The 16610-nt window shown below is 41.0% G+C and overlaps 1 protein-coding gene across 4 annotated transcripts in view; it reads right to left on the reverse strand.

Moving 5' to 3' along the window:
• Positions 1 to 16610, reverse strand: part of EBF1 (EBF transcription factor 1) — a 382386-nt gene that overhangs the window by 93531 nt on the left and 272245 nt on the right. For 2 of the 4 annotated variants that reach the window (XM_032851685.1, XM_032851683.1), the window contains exon 9: positions 3812 to 3942. In XM_032851685.1, the coding sequence (XP_032707576.1) occupies positions 3812 to 3942 (131 nt within the window). Of the gene's footprint in view, positions 1 to 3811; positions 3946 to 16610 lie in introns of all 4 variants that reach the window. The other 2 variants (XM_032851684.1, XM_032851682.1) reach the window with 1 other exon arrangement.

Genomic DNA, 16610 nt, shown 5'->3' on the forward strand with positions numbered 1-16610 from the left:
TTGGCAAGGAAGAGGTTGTCTTCTGCCCCTCACACAAGGCAAGTATCCTTCATATGGATAAATTCTTCCTAGAAGTCAATGGCTCCATCCACAAGCCTATACAACCAGAAAATGAAGGGATCACTCTTACTCCTGCATCCCAAGTCTACCTCAGCCTGGAAGGCGATAGTAATTGCTAAGATACCCATCCCCACCTCACCACAGCACAAGACATCAATGGCAATGGTGAGCATCACACCCTAGTCTGATGTGATAAAACACTAGGGTAAAAATTGGGGCATAGGCTAAATCATAGACTGTTCAGGTGAGGCCCTGGAGTCAGGCTGTCTGGGTTCAAATCCCATGTCCCCCCTTTGATCGCTGAATGGCTTATTTAACTTCCTTAAGCCTCAATTTCCTCATCAGTAAAACAAGAACAACATGGTAGACAGATGTTACAACACTCGCAGGAGAGCCATACCAAATACTCAGCATGGTACCTGGCAGGAACCAAGTGCTCAGGGAATGTTAGCTGGTATTAGTCATACTACACATTTTTTCCACAGATCTTTCACAGATATCCTCTCTTAAATACTCACAGTATTGAGTTCTGATTCTATCCAATGGAAGCCTGCAGAAGTGGCCCAGAACTGGTGGATGTTTTTTGCCTCTACCAAATGAAAGGCATTTATGTAATTTTATGTGATTAAAAACAACCACCACAGTCACTACTACTGTTACTATTACTACTAGCTCTCCTCTATTACCTGGATTTCTAGGCATGTTTTTTTTCTTTCTCCTATTTCTGTCCTGTTTCCCTCTCTTATGTGTCCGTTTGCCCTCTCAGTAACTTGGGCTGTTATTTCCTTTGTAAAAAGAGCCACTGTAGTATAAAATGCCATCTCTAGCTCTATCTGTGTGACAATGGGTAAGTTTCTTAACCTCTCTGATGCCTGGTTTTCTCATATGGCTCTAATACAGGGCTATCAGGAGGATCAAATAAAGTGATACCCGTAAGTGCCCATGCATGATAAACCCTTCATAAACGTGAGTTATTTCTTAATTTCTCAGTATTATACAATGGGTTTTTTAAATTGAAGCAGTACCAAATTCTCTCCCTTCACTAAAAGGGAGAGAAAATCGTGTCTGTTTGAAATCTAAATATATAAATAGTTTAGAATATTTATAAGAAGTTCACCTCTGCAAGGCTCATGTCTCTGAAATGTCAAGAAAAATAACAACCCATATCAAAATCTTCCATTCAGACTCCCCACCTCTACTACAGCAGAGGATTTACTTATTTTAAAATAATATCTAATTTTGGAAACTGCCTGGTAGGTTTCCACCGGAAAGGGTCAGAGTTGATTTATGACATAATCACACATGAGAGCAGTCGGGCAGGAGGTGGTGGGCCAAGAAGGAGCATGCATCCCCCACCCTCACCTCCTAGCTGGACCCAGGGTAGTGGAGGACCTGAGGAAAGGGGAGGGCAAAGGTATAGCCTTACTCGGTTATTTTTTTTCATGACTTGCATTGGTTTTGTTATGTGGAAACAGAACCTTTGAAGTAATTTGGATAAGTCTAAATTAGAATTTAATCTTCCTTACCTTTCCCAAAAGAGGGCAAGCATATGGGGGAACCGAGAGGAAACACAAGGACCTTGACTAGGAACAGGGTAGGGGTACAAATTAACAATTTCCTGATATGTCAAAGTCCTTGTTCCATAACCAATATAGTGTTGGGCAAAGATTGGATACAAAGTTTTAAAGGAAGTTTCAGACTAACCCACCTTATTCTCAGAGGTTTAGAAAGACTTCCCGCCAAATCTGAGTCCCACTTCTCAGGCCTCACTTCGACGACAGTAATATGGAGCAAGAAGTGCATGTTATATTTATTCTTCCCTCTTCCAACTTCCATGATAAGCAACAGAATGAGAGATAGAAAGGGATGAATATATAGCCCACATGATCTGGGAGAAGCTGTCCTTGTGAGGACTGCTGTCCCCAGCTGGGATAAAGACACCAGACTGACATGTATGTGATGCTTCTAATTTTACAACCCAATGGTCCCGACAAAGAATGGGTACAGTCGGCAGCGGGAGCTCGGGTCACCTTTCCTGCTGGGATGGCCCATCCACCTCAGACAGCAATCAGTTCGGTGCACTGAGAAGCCCATCTCTGATTCAGTTCTGTGAGAGCTTTGATTTTCGGGCCACGCACATGCCGCTAGTTAGGAGCATTGGAAACACAAAACCAAAGGCAGCACAGGCTGGCAAGGGGCTGGCCAGAGTGGGTTCCTGGCAATAAGATGTGCACATAGAAGACTTAAAAAGAAAGACAGGTTCTGCTTTGGGAAGATAAACGTGCTCAATGATTAGCCTTAACTCTCTGCTTACCCAGCGGCACACCTAGAGAGAAGACACAAAATATCTACATGTTCTGAACAGTGGTATTATGGGAGGACAGATAGATACTGAAATAAAAAATCTGCGTTCTAGCTTCAGTTCTGCTACTGACTTCTCTGTGTGGCTACATACATACAATCCACACTCCACGGGCTCCAGGCAGCTGCTTTGGGGTTTTGTAACTATTTATCTCTAAACCTTGGTGTCTTCATTAAGAACAGATATGTGCTGGGTGCCTGGGTGGCTCAGTGGGTTAAGCCTCTGCCTTTAGTTCAGGTCATGATTTCAGGGTCCTGGGATGGAGGCCCGCATCAGGCGCTCTGCTCAGTGGGGAGCCTGCTTCCCCCTCTCTCTCCGCCTGCCTCTCTGCCTACTTGTGATCTCTTTCTCTCTGTCAAATAAATAAATAAATAAATAAAAATAAATAAATCTTAAAAAAAAAAAAAGATACGTGGGTGCTAAGAGGGAAGGATTGAGATGATCTGTGTCAAGGGCTGAGCACAGCGCATACTATACAGTAAGTTCTAATAAAGTTTAGAGATTCACACAACTGCTTATAAAACAAGCAGGGTGAATGAGCTCAGCAGTACCTTATAGCCCTAACATGGGTCTTATTCTAAACTTTGGGCAAGTGAAAGAGAAGGGGCTCTGGGCATGCTGGATAAGAAGTCTAGGCTCAGAATACAGAAAGAAAACAAAGGCAAGTTTTCCACAACGTATATATAATAGTGATGCTTATGTTTTATAATCTCTAGCTAACATTGATTATTGCCAGGCAAGTCAACTGACAGGTCAAAATAATGATCACAGTGCTTAGAAAGCACTACACACACACACCAGAGTCATTTTCATGTGGTTGGGGTCTCATACTAAGCTGTCCATGAGCTGTAAATTCTTAGGGCTGGAAAAAGCCATTGGTTCTTCGAGGTTGCACTGGTAAATCACTCACTCTTGGATGAAGAAGCCCTAATCAGTCAAGAACCACCTACAGCTGCATTATTACCGTCACATGAATGGTGCTCCTTGAGGAAGAGTCTCCAGTAGACCCCATCTACAACTGTTCACAGATTACTATCTTCTTGAAGTCTGAACAGGGCTTTTCCTATATATTTTGTGACTCAGCATCTCTTTTCCAATTCCCAATACACAATAGGACCTCCACACCACGGCTAACATAAGAGGACAAATGACAAAACAGAAGTTCTTCTAGTGCTTACAGGCCAGAGGATGGAAATCATTCCAGTAGAAAGTAGTGCCTCCAGGTAAACCCAACCCATGTCTCCCGGTTTCTCGGAGTTCTGCAGACTAGAGCTGGCCCACCCAGGGTGGCACCACGAAATTCTACACACACTCTATTAGAAATTCAAGTGTAGACAGTATCCTCAACTAGACCAACCTATTAGATATTAATGTTCAGACAACACCTACCTCACTCCAGACCAGCATGGTACCGAATATGACCTGTAACCCATCAAAGAAATTGTCCCCTATGATGATCACAGTCGCGCCTCCCGTCGTCCATCCTTCACTCGGGCTGATGGCTTTGATACAGGGAGTAGCTGCTTTTCAACACACATGAAAAAGAGAAGGAGTCTGCTGTTAGAACCAAACTTTAATGATGGAGACTTGAGAAAAAGAAAGAAAAAATATCTTTTATCTTTTCACTAACAGAAAGTCCCCCAAGATCTCAGCATTTCCTAGCTGCTTTAGGATCTGAAACCTAAGGGTGCAATTTCAGTTTTTAAAAGCATCTGTTTCATTGTTTCTATTGACATACATATATTTTACCCAATCATTTTCAAACCTGAGAGCTTATAAAATAAAACACAGAAGCAAAATTTAATTTATGAGATGCTAAAGATAAAAAAAAATTGGGTGGCTTTTTGGAACACACTGGAAACCTTATTGAATTGCTTCATAATTAAACATACTTCCCGAAAAGAAAATCAATAGATTTTTAGATAAGCATTTCCATCCAAAGGGAAGTGAGAAAGGAGGCCAGAGCAAGAAAATATTCTTGCTCCATGCCTTCTATCTGTAACACTAACACAGCCACGTTCCTCATTAGAAATCATTAGGATTTTTTCAACAAATGTCATGGATCCCATTTTATAGATGTAAAGTTTGCAGGTCACTCAGGGTAAATTATGTAACCAAACAGCTGAGTCAGGGCTGAACCACAGAAAGTCCCATGACCTTTGCTTTGTTGCCATTCCCAGGCATAAAACTCTAGAATGGACTTTTAAAAAAATTTCATATCTCTTTTCTTTCCATTACAAATGGCCCTTGGAGATGGGAAATAATTTGCAAATACCATGATTCTAAATAGACTGGAGGTGGCTTGCCTGGTGAGGATGGCATAATTTCAACAGAATTGCTAGGCATAAACATAATTGTAGGATTATGTTTTTGAAATGTCTCAGAGGACACCAAGGATTTTTAACTTCACGATGCCATGTTGTTGTTCTCATTATTATTTTTATGAACAAGAACAAAGCAAAATTCTAAAGCAAGGGAGATATTGCGCAAGGAGAGGAAACGAGCCCCTTCTCTTTAATAAAAAGTTTATTAAGTATCCAAGACTGACTTTCCAAATATTGAAGCCAATGAGAGCACCAGTTAATTTTAACGGGAAAAAAGCTGAAAAAAAAAAAAAACTATTGGACTTAGTCAAATTTGGCAACATGTCATGCTTTAACTTTTGCAAGAAGAAAAGAAAATATTAAGCCCAGCCCGGTGGGACCATTGTTCACGTGCCACCACACAAACAAATAGAATGGGTTCGATTTTGATTCAAATTCATCTTATAAAATAGCACAGAGAAATTAGGAAATATCCAAACTAAACATTTCATGTTGGCTGAACTCATAGTAATGCATTTACAACTAAAACTGGACAGTTCAGATGCCTTTTCTCTCCTTCACTTTCACCCCAAAACAAAATAATTAATCAAGAAAATGTAAGTGATTCATGACTTGAAAATTCTTGTCCAATTTTTAACAGACATAAAAGTTGTGATCAATGCTCGACAGGCATAGGACTTTTTCTTAAGCAGAATTTTTCTTTGAAAGTAAAGATGTTTAAATACATGATTGAGTATTCCCAAACCAATGGCAGAGTATGATGCATGATTTCAAGAAATGTATAAGAGAAATCAAGTACATTGAACAACTACATAGAATTCCTAACATAAAAGCAGTTTGGAAACATTCTAGTTAATGTCTCAAAATCTCAATTCTTAATTTCTAACTCAGAGGCCTCAGTTGCTAATGTAGAGTAGAAAGAGCACCCTATCTCCAGATACTTCTGAGAACAGGATCTTGGTTTAACTGAACTGGTCTTCAGGGAGTCCAGCCTAATGGCGAAGTGTGAAATCCAATGGCATCATTAAATGCTGACCCTGTGACTACCCTCATAAACAACAAAAGAGACTTGATGTTTATTATCTGCATGAGCTTTAATTTTTAAAATTTTATTTTTGTAATAATGCAAATTTCTTTAGGTAAGTGTCTTTCTTTAGATATTTCTTTAGATAAGAAGGGACTCCTCCAGGCTTACTTATCAGAGTACAAAGAAGGCAGAATGGTGTTGGTTTATCTTTGAGAGACTCTCCTATAGTAGGATGTTCTGATAGCATGGTCAAGCTGCTTTTAGCCTTGATCCCCTCCACTTCTTTCCATTTGTTGTTTGTAGTATAAAGAAGGCATGTAAGTGTGTGTGTGTGTGTGTGTGCGCGCTTTCACACACTTCCTAAAGAAAGTGATAATGTTTTCAAATTCTGTGAGGAATCAACCAGAAACAAAGTTAACCATCAACTAGCCAGAGGAAAGAAAGATCTTCAAGCTTCCAGAGATAAGCTGCTGAGGAGACACTATGTGACACCACCTTCTTAGCTTTTTGGAGAAAAGAACCCTTGAAGGAAGTACTTCAAGAAAAGAGTGACACACCCCTCGATCATCCTACCTCCACACTCAACCATCCGTTATCCTCGCTTAGAGATTAGATGCCATTCCTAGAACAAGGAAGTCATGCACACCTTTCTAAAGTTAGGCTTCAAAGCATTCTATAGGTGCTTCTATACATTTGTGTGTCATAGAAGTCTTAAGAGGAAGCTCTGTGGTATTTCCCCACTGGGAAGTTTGGAAAATATGTAAAGGACTCATGGGCTGTTCCACTGAGAGACAGAGAGATGGGGAAGGTATGTTACTGGCATTTAGCGCCTGGAAGTCAAAGATGCTAACTAGTCAACAATGCATGGGATAGTTTCCCCCAAATGAAGAACTCTAAAACGTCAATAACACAAGGTAGAAGACACTGTGACTAGCTAACAGAGGGGGCGCAGGAGTGGTTGTTAAAAACTCACAGGTCCATACAGGCCAAGGCAGAAAACACAAATGAATACAGCAGCTCCAAGTCTCAAAACAAACATGAGATGGGTGACCCTGACACTAGGAACTGGGGAAGATCTAGCCACTCGTTCCCCCACACAAATGCAGGCCCCGTGTGGTCAGGGCTTCTGATCTTTTGAAAGAAGCTGGGAACCAGATTTTTATGTGAATTTTCCAATCTTTAAATGCTGGCAACTGATTTAATTTTTTTTTTTTTGAACATGTAGGCTGTAAGCAAAATATTTTTAACTCTCAGGCCACCGTTGTACACTTTTATCCTAGTCACAAACAAACCTGCCAGATTAAAAGCAGCCCAGGAAATACTTGCAAGTGTACCTAAAACTATAGGTACCCAAAAGTTCACTGCAGTATTAACAGTAAAAATATTCAAGTCTAGGTGCCTCTAATTAGAAAGTGGCTAAATAAATTATGGTATATCCACACTTCAGAATATTAGGAGTGTCATTAGAATGGATGGGAAAGACTTCTATAAACTGACATGGAAAAATGTCAAAGTATATTAGTAAGTAAAAAAACAATTTGTAGTCCAATGAACAGTGTGATCCTGTTTACTTAAAAAATGACATACAGGAGCTTGTATATGCATCTGTGTTTGTGTGCATATAGTTATGTGAACAAAAGTCTGGAAGGAAGTACACTCACTGTCCCCAGTGGGTCCATATGAAACAGCCACGTGGTTGGAATGGGGTTGAGAGGGAGAGAGACCATTATATTTTACTCTGTAGAAAGCGGTATGGTTTGAATGTTTTCAGTGAGCACATGTGAAGGTAATACGTTATCATAATAAGAATTAAATAACAGAGCATTTAAGTCTGTAATAGATAAAGGTTGTACTATTTAGAACAAATGGATACTAATTAAAAAAAAAATTGTCCAGCGGTGCTAACTAACAAATCCTGAACCTCTCCTTCTCTCTTCTTTTTGGGTAAGCTTTACTCTGAGAAAGCCCAGACCACATCTGAAGCAGCCAAGGACTTGTTTTTTCTTTCACTCAGGAGAGCCAAAGAAACACAGAAAGGAAGAAGACAAGGAGAGATCATTTTTAATAGCCACAGTGGATGTGTTCAGTAGAATTTGAAGGTGCAAAGATTTATAAATGATTCAATTCAGCCCAGGACTGTAACAATCAATACAATCCTATCTCTATGAAAATATTATGAAATTGGGGAGGGGAGAGGATTTGATTGAATAAAAGCCACTTTCACCAGCCAAGTCTTGATTTAATTAATAAAAGATTCTTCCTTCCTCACCAGTGAATTTTCACACTCTAGGTAACCACAAGGACAGAGAGCCAATTCCTGGTTTTAAAACTCATTAAAAATTAAAGTTGAAGTTGATGTTTTTTTCCTTTTTTTTTTTTTCACCTCTTCCCCCACCCCCAACAGCCACCAAAGTAGAGGAGATTTTCTCTCCTTCAAACTATGACAATAACATGATTACCCTACCACAGTTTAGCATAATGGCTCTGAAATGCTCGTGGCACATTGCAGAGTTAAAGTGGAAATTATTAGGTAGCTCTTCTTTGTTATAATAATGATCACTCCACAAATAAAAGCTCTTCTCCCAAAGGTACTGCAAGGCACAAAATGCTAATTCTGAAGATTATGTGTGTGCTTTTATTAAATATTACCATGCCCTGCCTGTTTGAGGGCTTCTCTGCTCTGATTGTTTTATGAGTACCCATGTTAATGTCATTCCCATCTTGCTAGCAGCAGGCACACATTTTAGCGTTTGTATGAGAGTTGATCAAAGGCCACGTGCTGGGGGAATTGCTGAGAAAACACGGACAAGCGATAAAAATCTAACAGATTAATTGGTTTAAATTTCATTTCAGGGTGTTGAACTTTGGCTCAGGACTCTAATACTACACCGTGAGTCAGGGCCTAATTACCAGATTTCCAATTTGCTTCTGAACAATGGTCGTGGTGAGAAGAAAAAGAGAGGGAAGGATTGGGGGTGGGAGGGGTGGGGGGAGAAAGAATGAATGAATGAAAGAAGGAAGGAAGGAAGCAAAGAAATCGTTCAGCTTCCAGTAGATATTTAACAGCTAACGTTCTGTGCACAGACAATCCAGAGTGTTTACATTTCCTTCTGCTAACCACGGAAGGCAGAAGAAATCACGGATGCCCTCAGCAGTTTAAAATTCTCAGATTTGCCACATCAGTGTTACAAGGTTCAAGTGCCTTCTCACTCACACCGGTAGCATCAGGCTCTTTACAGCAAGGTGAATTTTTAAGTTAGAACCAAGCCTCAGCCTCCGATAGAAATGATCTATTTCACTGATAGAAAGCAAGGGCCAGGAAAGCCATGTTTACCTCGGGGTTTATGGGTGGCCTTGGGGATAAGGGTTAATTGAGCTCAGAGGTGCCTGCCCATTGAGGTGAATTAGTGGTGTGTGACGCTATCAGCAGGGTCCTGGGGCTGCTCTTACTTTTGCCTCCGAAATCTCTTGTACTGTGATCAATACCTCACTTGTTTGGGATAGCTCTATAGATGACCTGGGTGTAAGATTTATCATCCTTTATCAGCAAAATGAGGCATTGGTGACAGTTGAGGTCCTATTATGGAAGTCTCATTAGACATGCTTTGTTTGGCTCTTCTCTCCATTCCTGTATTTTAAATATGCTGGGGAAACAACCCTTCCTCAGTTGGTAAAATGTATAAATTGAGAAACGTTCTAATCCCCTTCTAAATCTCAAGATAAAATTCCACTAAAATAGAGATGAGCTGATTTGCCATCTCCGTTGTGTATAGCGTGTGAAAGGAAGTAAACTCTCCTTCTCCAGCATCCTGTTAGCCAGATCTCTAGATTAATGAGCATTTCCACGGAGCAGATAACTGATGCTTACAATGGAGGTGAAAATGCTGGCACCAGCCCTTACTGGCTCCCGAATAAAGACAGAAAGATGCAATTGTGTTAAATTAACATTCAGAGTACTACAGAGTACTACAGTATTCAGAGTACTACAGTATTTGCAAATGGGCCACAGCTCCAGCTGTTTGAATTCCACCTCTCTCACTCAGGGCAACCTTGAAGCAGTCACTTAGCCTCTCTAAGACTCTTACCCTGTCAGAGCAGTGGTTCCTCCTCACAGACTTGTGGCAAAATGCAGAACGTGTCTGCTTGTGTTTTGTTGTTTTCCGATGTGCCAGGCACTGGACCTGCTCATTGCTGCTCTAAGAATGACTGTTATCACCAGTTCTCCACAAGCCAGAGTTTTTTCATTCACCAGAATCCCCAACAGCCTCATCACTGCAGGTTCTGAAGTTTATTGTAAAACTTTTGTAGGAACTTCCAATCCAGGGACTTGCTACCTAGCCAGCTAAATTGACTGAGGAGGTGGGTGTGGCATCAGTCCCTCTAAGATAGGATTTTTTTTAAGGCTCTCATTTGCCTGGAATGAATATTAAGGGTGATCTTTTCAGAAATAAGGAACTGACTTTATTGTCATTGTCCCAAAGTTTGAGACTTGTGAAACCCATGAGCTCAGCCCGTTTCTGTGGGGTACCTCTGACCTCATATAATCTCAGGTCCTTTTATCCCTCTATTTGATTTTGGTGAAGTTGTGCTTGAGACCAGGCCTATACCCGAGAATGACAGGGACACTAAGTACTCCTACCTGGGACTCAACGCACAGATACTTGCCCTCCGTGTGAAGTCAAGACAATTGTTCTCACTGTGTTTTTTAACTGAAATGACAACTTTCTGGTCTACCCCCAGATCAGCAGCACCAACAACCTGCATTCTGTGATCCAGACAGCTGGTAGCTACTGGCCAGGAGGGAGGGCAAGCAAGTTTGTCCCTAGTAGGGAGACTGACCCTCTTTATCTTCACCCCGGACGGGATAGGAATCTCTTCTGGGTTTACCAACCTTCCAACTGGATGCCTGGAACCAATAACTGTGATGGTGTGCAAAGCTTGTGCAAATTTCCCTTTCAGAATGCTAACTTCACCACATACCTCTAGTCAGCTAATAAACAAATAAATAAGCATAGCTCTCGAATACAAATAAAACAACAAATAAAGCTCTTGAATTACTAGATTTATTTCTGCCTTCCTTAATTTTTTTTTCAGTAATTGCTTTATGCAGTTAAGCATTTTATTGTTTATTAGGGTCTTCATTTTGTTTTGTTATTGGTCCGCATTTATTGCCCCATCCACTAGCATATCTAGATGCTACTTGGCAAAGAGAGTTGGCCCACGTGTGTGTCTGTGCGCGTGACACTTTGAAGAGAAATGTAACCTGTGATACAGAGACTTCTCAATACCCGATGCAATTAAATCTATTAAATATTAAATGAGGAGATTGAGGATTTCAAGTGTGTTTCATCCTTTATTCCGAAATGACTTGATTTGGCAGAGCCCCTCGCTTTGACAACATTAATGGCTCTCGCAGAAAAGGAGAAAAGGAAAAAATCCGTAGTCAGTAGATGGAAATGCAGACCCAACATCCATCTACATCAAGGGACTGTTACCCTAACGTGGATACCTAAGCGTATCTTTAGCTAAGTTCCAAAGTATGCTGTTGGCTGAATGCAAAGACGGCCCAAATTGTATATGCTTCCTCTTTAATTTGCAGGTTTACTTATTCTATTCTGAATTAGCAAAATTCTTCAACAATCAGTGGACAGAGAGCCGAGCAAAGGAAGGACAGAAATCCTAGTGCAACAATTGTAATCTGAACACTCTGGGGCAAGCACTTTTCGATTTCTGAGTTTGCCTATCTGAGATCCACCACTCTGTGCAGGATCTGTACGCAGGGTTATTTAACAATTTAGCAGTGAAAAATCTTGACATTTTGATGTACCTGTAACTTCTAAATTGCACTTGAAAGACTTGTTGAAGGCTTTTTGATTCAATGACAGGCAACACAGCATTGTTTCATAATATGCAAAAATTGTTTGTTAACACTTAGGAAGCTCAGAATTTTATAACTCAGGAGGTGAGAACGTGCTGTTTTCCATTTCACATTGGCTCTGCCAAATCCGAAATTAAAATGTACAAAATATTAATCCTAGAACCACCAATGGCAAATATTGCCACTGTTTTTTGTTTTTTGTTTTCTTTTCTTTTTTTCTCTTGTTCTGTGATCACCAGCCACACCATTGGGGCGGGGGGGGGGGGGATATCGTGGAAGGTGGGACAATCCTCAAAATGAATTATGCATGGATCCAATTGTGGTATTTGTTGCAACAATAGTAAGTTCACTTGCCTCTGATTATACAATAAGTAAATAACTCTTTTCTTCCTGACAAGGAGAACTTTCAGGCACAAAATTTATTTTTAGCTCAATTCTCCTTATTATCCTGTTGTAAGAAAAGTTCGAGATATGAAAGCTAGGGAAGAAAGGGAAATGAAATTAACTTTCCAAAAATGGACAGCCAATATTGTGCACAGAGGAAACAATTTTCAGGTAAAAAAAAAAAAAAAAAAAAAGGAACATGGAAGTGCTTCTTCAAGGAATACTCAAGTCTTTATTTGCAGGCAATCTTCCTGGGCCTGGAAAATCATAAAGTCAAATACGAGCAAGTCTAGTGGAAAATCTGTGATGTTAATCTTGGCTTGAGTCGTATTTTTAACAGGCCTTGAATGTGTGTGCTGGATTATCCAGATGGTCATACAGGAATCGGCCTGAGAGGATTAAACCTTTATGCCGAACTCTGTTCCATCTGTTCGCCAAGGTTTGCCTTTCCTTATCTGAATATGAATTTTTAGCCTCCTTGTGTCTGGGAGCCAGACTAAAGGCAACACTGAAAACATATCTGTGTGCAGATAATTTAACATTTCATTAGTTAGCCTCAGTGGATATCAGCTTGTTCTTCTTCTAGAAAACATTTTTTGCAATGAATTTTCCTAGGAAGGAATTTGAAACTATGGAGGCTCTCTTGTCCTTGTTGCTCGAGGGTTTATTTAGTCTTTTTCCTACTGAATTCTAGGACTCATTCAATACACTGTCATGACACGGGGTTTACCCTGATATTTGTCCATAAATATCGAACAGGCAGACTTGGTACCCTCCCTGCAGAATCTGTGAGAAAAGATGAGACACACTTCCGACTGGATGAATGATCCAAGCAGAATATATTCATGTATTTTTTTTTCCATTACAAGAAGATTGGTATTCGTCATTATTTGATAAAATTAGCTACCCCAGCCATTTCTGTCATCTTCTCTAGGATTTCTATGTCTGCGAGGAGGCTCTATTAGGGGTAGGGGCTTGTAACTCAGAGTTTTCGTCATGAATGAAACAGGCTAACGTTTATTTTGCCCTCCTGTGCATACCTCCCCAGAAGAGGTGAAGTTACTTATTTTTCAGGGAAAAAGTTGGCTGGGACAAGTTTCAGGACAGAGGCCAGTAAGTAACCAGTAAGCCAGAGCCTGATAGATGGTTCTGGGGTTTCCAACCCTGTGACAAAGGAAAAGGGAGGGCTGTGACTGCTGGGCTCAGTGAAGCAAACAACATGCAAATGAATGAATTAGTGGTGTAAAAGAAGGATCTTTTAGAATCCTCCTTTGTGGCTGGTTTATGGCAATGCGATCATTAGATGTGTTCCGTGTAGGCTTGTGATAGGCTTGTGATGGAAACGCAAGACTGAAGCCCTCCGAGCCTGAGTCTTAAGATGTGAGATCCCTCTAGCAGTCGAGGAGGGCTCCAGCGCTTTCCATGATTCCCTTGGTAACACTGGCTCTTGGCTCTGTGTCATTACGAATGGCAGGGGCCAGCAGCTCGTCAAAAAACTCAGGCTCTTCCACACACAGGCCTAGTTATTAGGTTTACACAGTACCCTTGACCAGACAGCCAGAGGACCGAGAGCAGTGAAACTTTGCATTGGAGCTTAAGGTGACTTACGTATATTGGTACAAACGTACATATGACATCTTATACAACATATGTCTTTGGCATATGTTTTTGGCAAAAATTGTAGTCGGGAGGTAAAAGGTGGCTCCCTTTCAGGAAGCAGGTGATGAAACTCACTATAAGTCATCTCTTGTAAAATGAACACACGGCCCTAGTCGTCTACTCGCCACATTTTATTATAAACGAGGACACTGGATGTTCAATCTCATTACTGAAGCCTGCTTTTGCCCAGTACGGTAGTCACTAGCCATATGCTGCTACTGAAATTTTTTAATTAACTAAAAATTCAATAAAAGTAGAAATTATTTCTTGGTCTCATGTGGTCGATAGCTACATGGGACTGGTGACCATCATCTCGGACAGTACAGAGACAGAACATGTCCATAGTCACAGAAAGTTCTGTTGAACAGCACTGATCTGAGGAGCGAGTTTAAATAACTGAGCCTATAACTGATAAAGAACAACCAGAGCTACCATTTAGGAGCTACCTTTCCTATGCCAGGACCTGTGCTAGGAATAATTGATCTCTAATCTCTTCAACAGTGATCACAAAATCAAATGCTCCCAGAGCCACGCAGGAAAGTAACTCAGATGGGCTAGGGACGACACTACGGGAGAGGTGTGGAATGTGGCTAACCATGGAGTAGTGTCTGCCCCACCCAAAAGGAACCCAACTTCTCCGTCTGACCTAAGTGTTGCCATTTGAAAACAGGGGTCCAACACTGCCAGCTCTTCTGAATATAAAGAGAATTTACAAATTTCCATGTTTAGGTAAAATCTCCTTATTTTTGATTTTTTTTTGATTGTAAAAGCAACAAATACATAGTTTCTGAGAGCACCATGCGACCCAAACCTAAATACAGCTTCAAGCTAGATTGAGCCCATGATGTGATACACAAGTATGTACCTTCTAAAATTCTGAAGGGCCCAGAATCACCTTTTAGTTATTAATTTGCACAACTACACAACTAATACTGCCACTGGCTCATGAACAATAAACCCACACCCCCAGCCACTGCCCATTCTGCCTCTGATGGTTAGAGACGTCTCCCATAACAACGTGCAAGACCCCACCCGGCTAGCCTACCCCGGCTGTGTAGAAGGTTTTCTATCTGCAGTTTGAGAGACGAGCTCTCAGATCCTAAAGGATTTCTACTGTCATCATGCAAGACAGCATAGAGAGTGAGTTTTTAAGGAAACTGTGTTTTGAATGTGAGCAGCATCTCAAAATCAACCTTGTCCAGCCTTTAGTAATGCACAACTCCTGCTCTGGGCTTCTCAGAATGGTCATGCTTCTATTTTTCTTCATGACCAAGGCTGCTACTGCTCATGTATTTGACTGAATTTTTGTTATTGCGAGCCTTATCGTTTGGAGCCAGTTTCCTCTCCTCCCTGACACATTCAGGGACGCTGCGCTCCAGTGTTTTGTTATAGCCCAGATGTTTCCGTGGTGATGATCAGTGACGTCACAAGCACCGGAATGTGTATCATCAAATGTATCCAGACAGAGGAGCAGAGTAGAGGGGGACAGATTGACTGACTCAACTTCCTCAAAAATTATTCTCTGGAGTCCGGGCTGTTCAATTTGGATTGCAAAGAGCAAACACTCACACTTGCCTGTTTGTCATTCATGTCTACTCTCAGATTATTAATTATGTGGTACAACTTGTCTACGTACCAAAAACCCAGATTAACCTTCCTCACATGCCAGCTTTCAGAACGTTACTGCTCTGCTCGAAAGCTTTCTGTTGTTTCCCCTGAGCCTACAGGACCAAGTCCGCCCTCGTGAGTCTGGCCAGTTCTCCCCTTCCAACCTCATTCCCCATTTCTCCCAAGCTGGAACCGGGGCTTGGCAGCCGTCGGGACCCCTGCCCTGGGTTCGGGAGGCCTCCGCTCACATCAGCTTCCCTTGGGTAAATTACTTCTCACAAGCCTTAGTTTCTATCACTTTAATTGGGGGTAACAATCTTATGAGAAGCCGTCTCATGAAGTTGTTGTGAGGTTTAAATAACTTAATCCATGTGTGCAGGGCTCTGCATGGAGAAAGCAGTGAGGAAACGTGACAGAGAATGGAAAAGATGAGATGCTGCAGGACAAGGAATGGGAATATAAGGAGCAAGAAAATGAAGATGAGACGACAGGCTCTTCAAACATGCTTTGCACATTTCCATCATTTCTTTTTCAGGAAGACTCTATCCAAACAGTGCTCTATCATAAAGACTTAGGTCTTCATAAAGACATGAAGGTCTTCGGCATGAAACCGTCTCTTCCTAGCCCAGCCTACCAAATGCTCTTTGGTGAACTTCCTATCTTCCCCATTCATTTGTCACGAGTACTTTCCCTTGAACTTTTAGCTTGATGTCTATGAATGTTCAAAACTGGGACTATACATATGAATGCAAAGTAACCCCCAACAGTCAACACATCCCCTGCAGGCAGGGGCCTCATTCAGTCACAAACTGGGGAGACCGTACCCTGCGCTTAACCAGTACCTGACAATTAACTAGCACTGTGAAGTCTGCAAAGGGTTTGCCCATGCATTAGCTCAATTATTCTTAATGTCAACCCTGAAGAGCAGGCAAGCAGATGTAACTCTAAATTCCACTTTACAAACGAGGTGACTGAATTTGAGACACTCTCTTGAATTTGAGACTCTGAGAGTCCACACTGGTTGATAAAGTCAAATATTTAAAACACCCAAACTCCCCTTCAATTTTGGTATTTATCTGAAATTTTTGCTCAGTTTGGCTAAAACATTCATTTCAATCATGTAAATACTACAGCCAAAGTCCCATAAAATCTTAGTTGTGCAATTCCTATTCCCAAGATAGAGTGTAGATATTTATTAACTTTACAGAATATTACTACTCTATTTCCAAGTAAAGTTATTTTCCCCCTAAGACTCAGCCCCACATATGAATTATAGTAAAATCTCTCTCTACCTTCTTCTATTTCCAA

This window comes from Lontra canadensis, unplaced genomic scaffold (assembly GCF_010015895.1).
Source record: "Lontra canadensis isolate GAN:19392208 unplaced genomic scaffold, GSC_riverotter_1.0 scaffold5, whole genome shotgun sequence".
Taxonomy (NCBI): Eukaryota; Metazoa; Chordata; class Mammalia; order Carnivora; family Mustelidae; genus Lontra; species Lontra canadensis.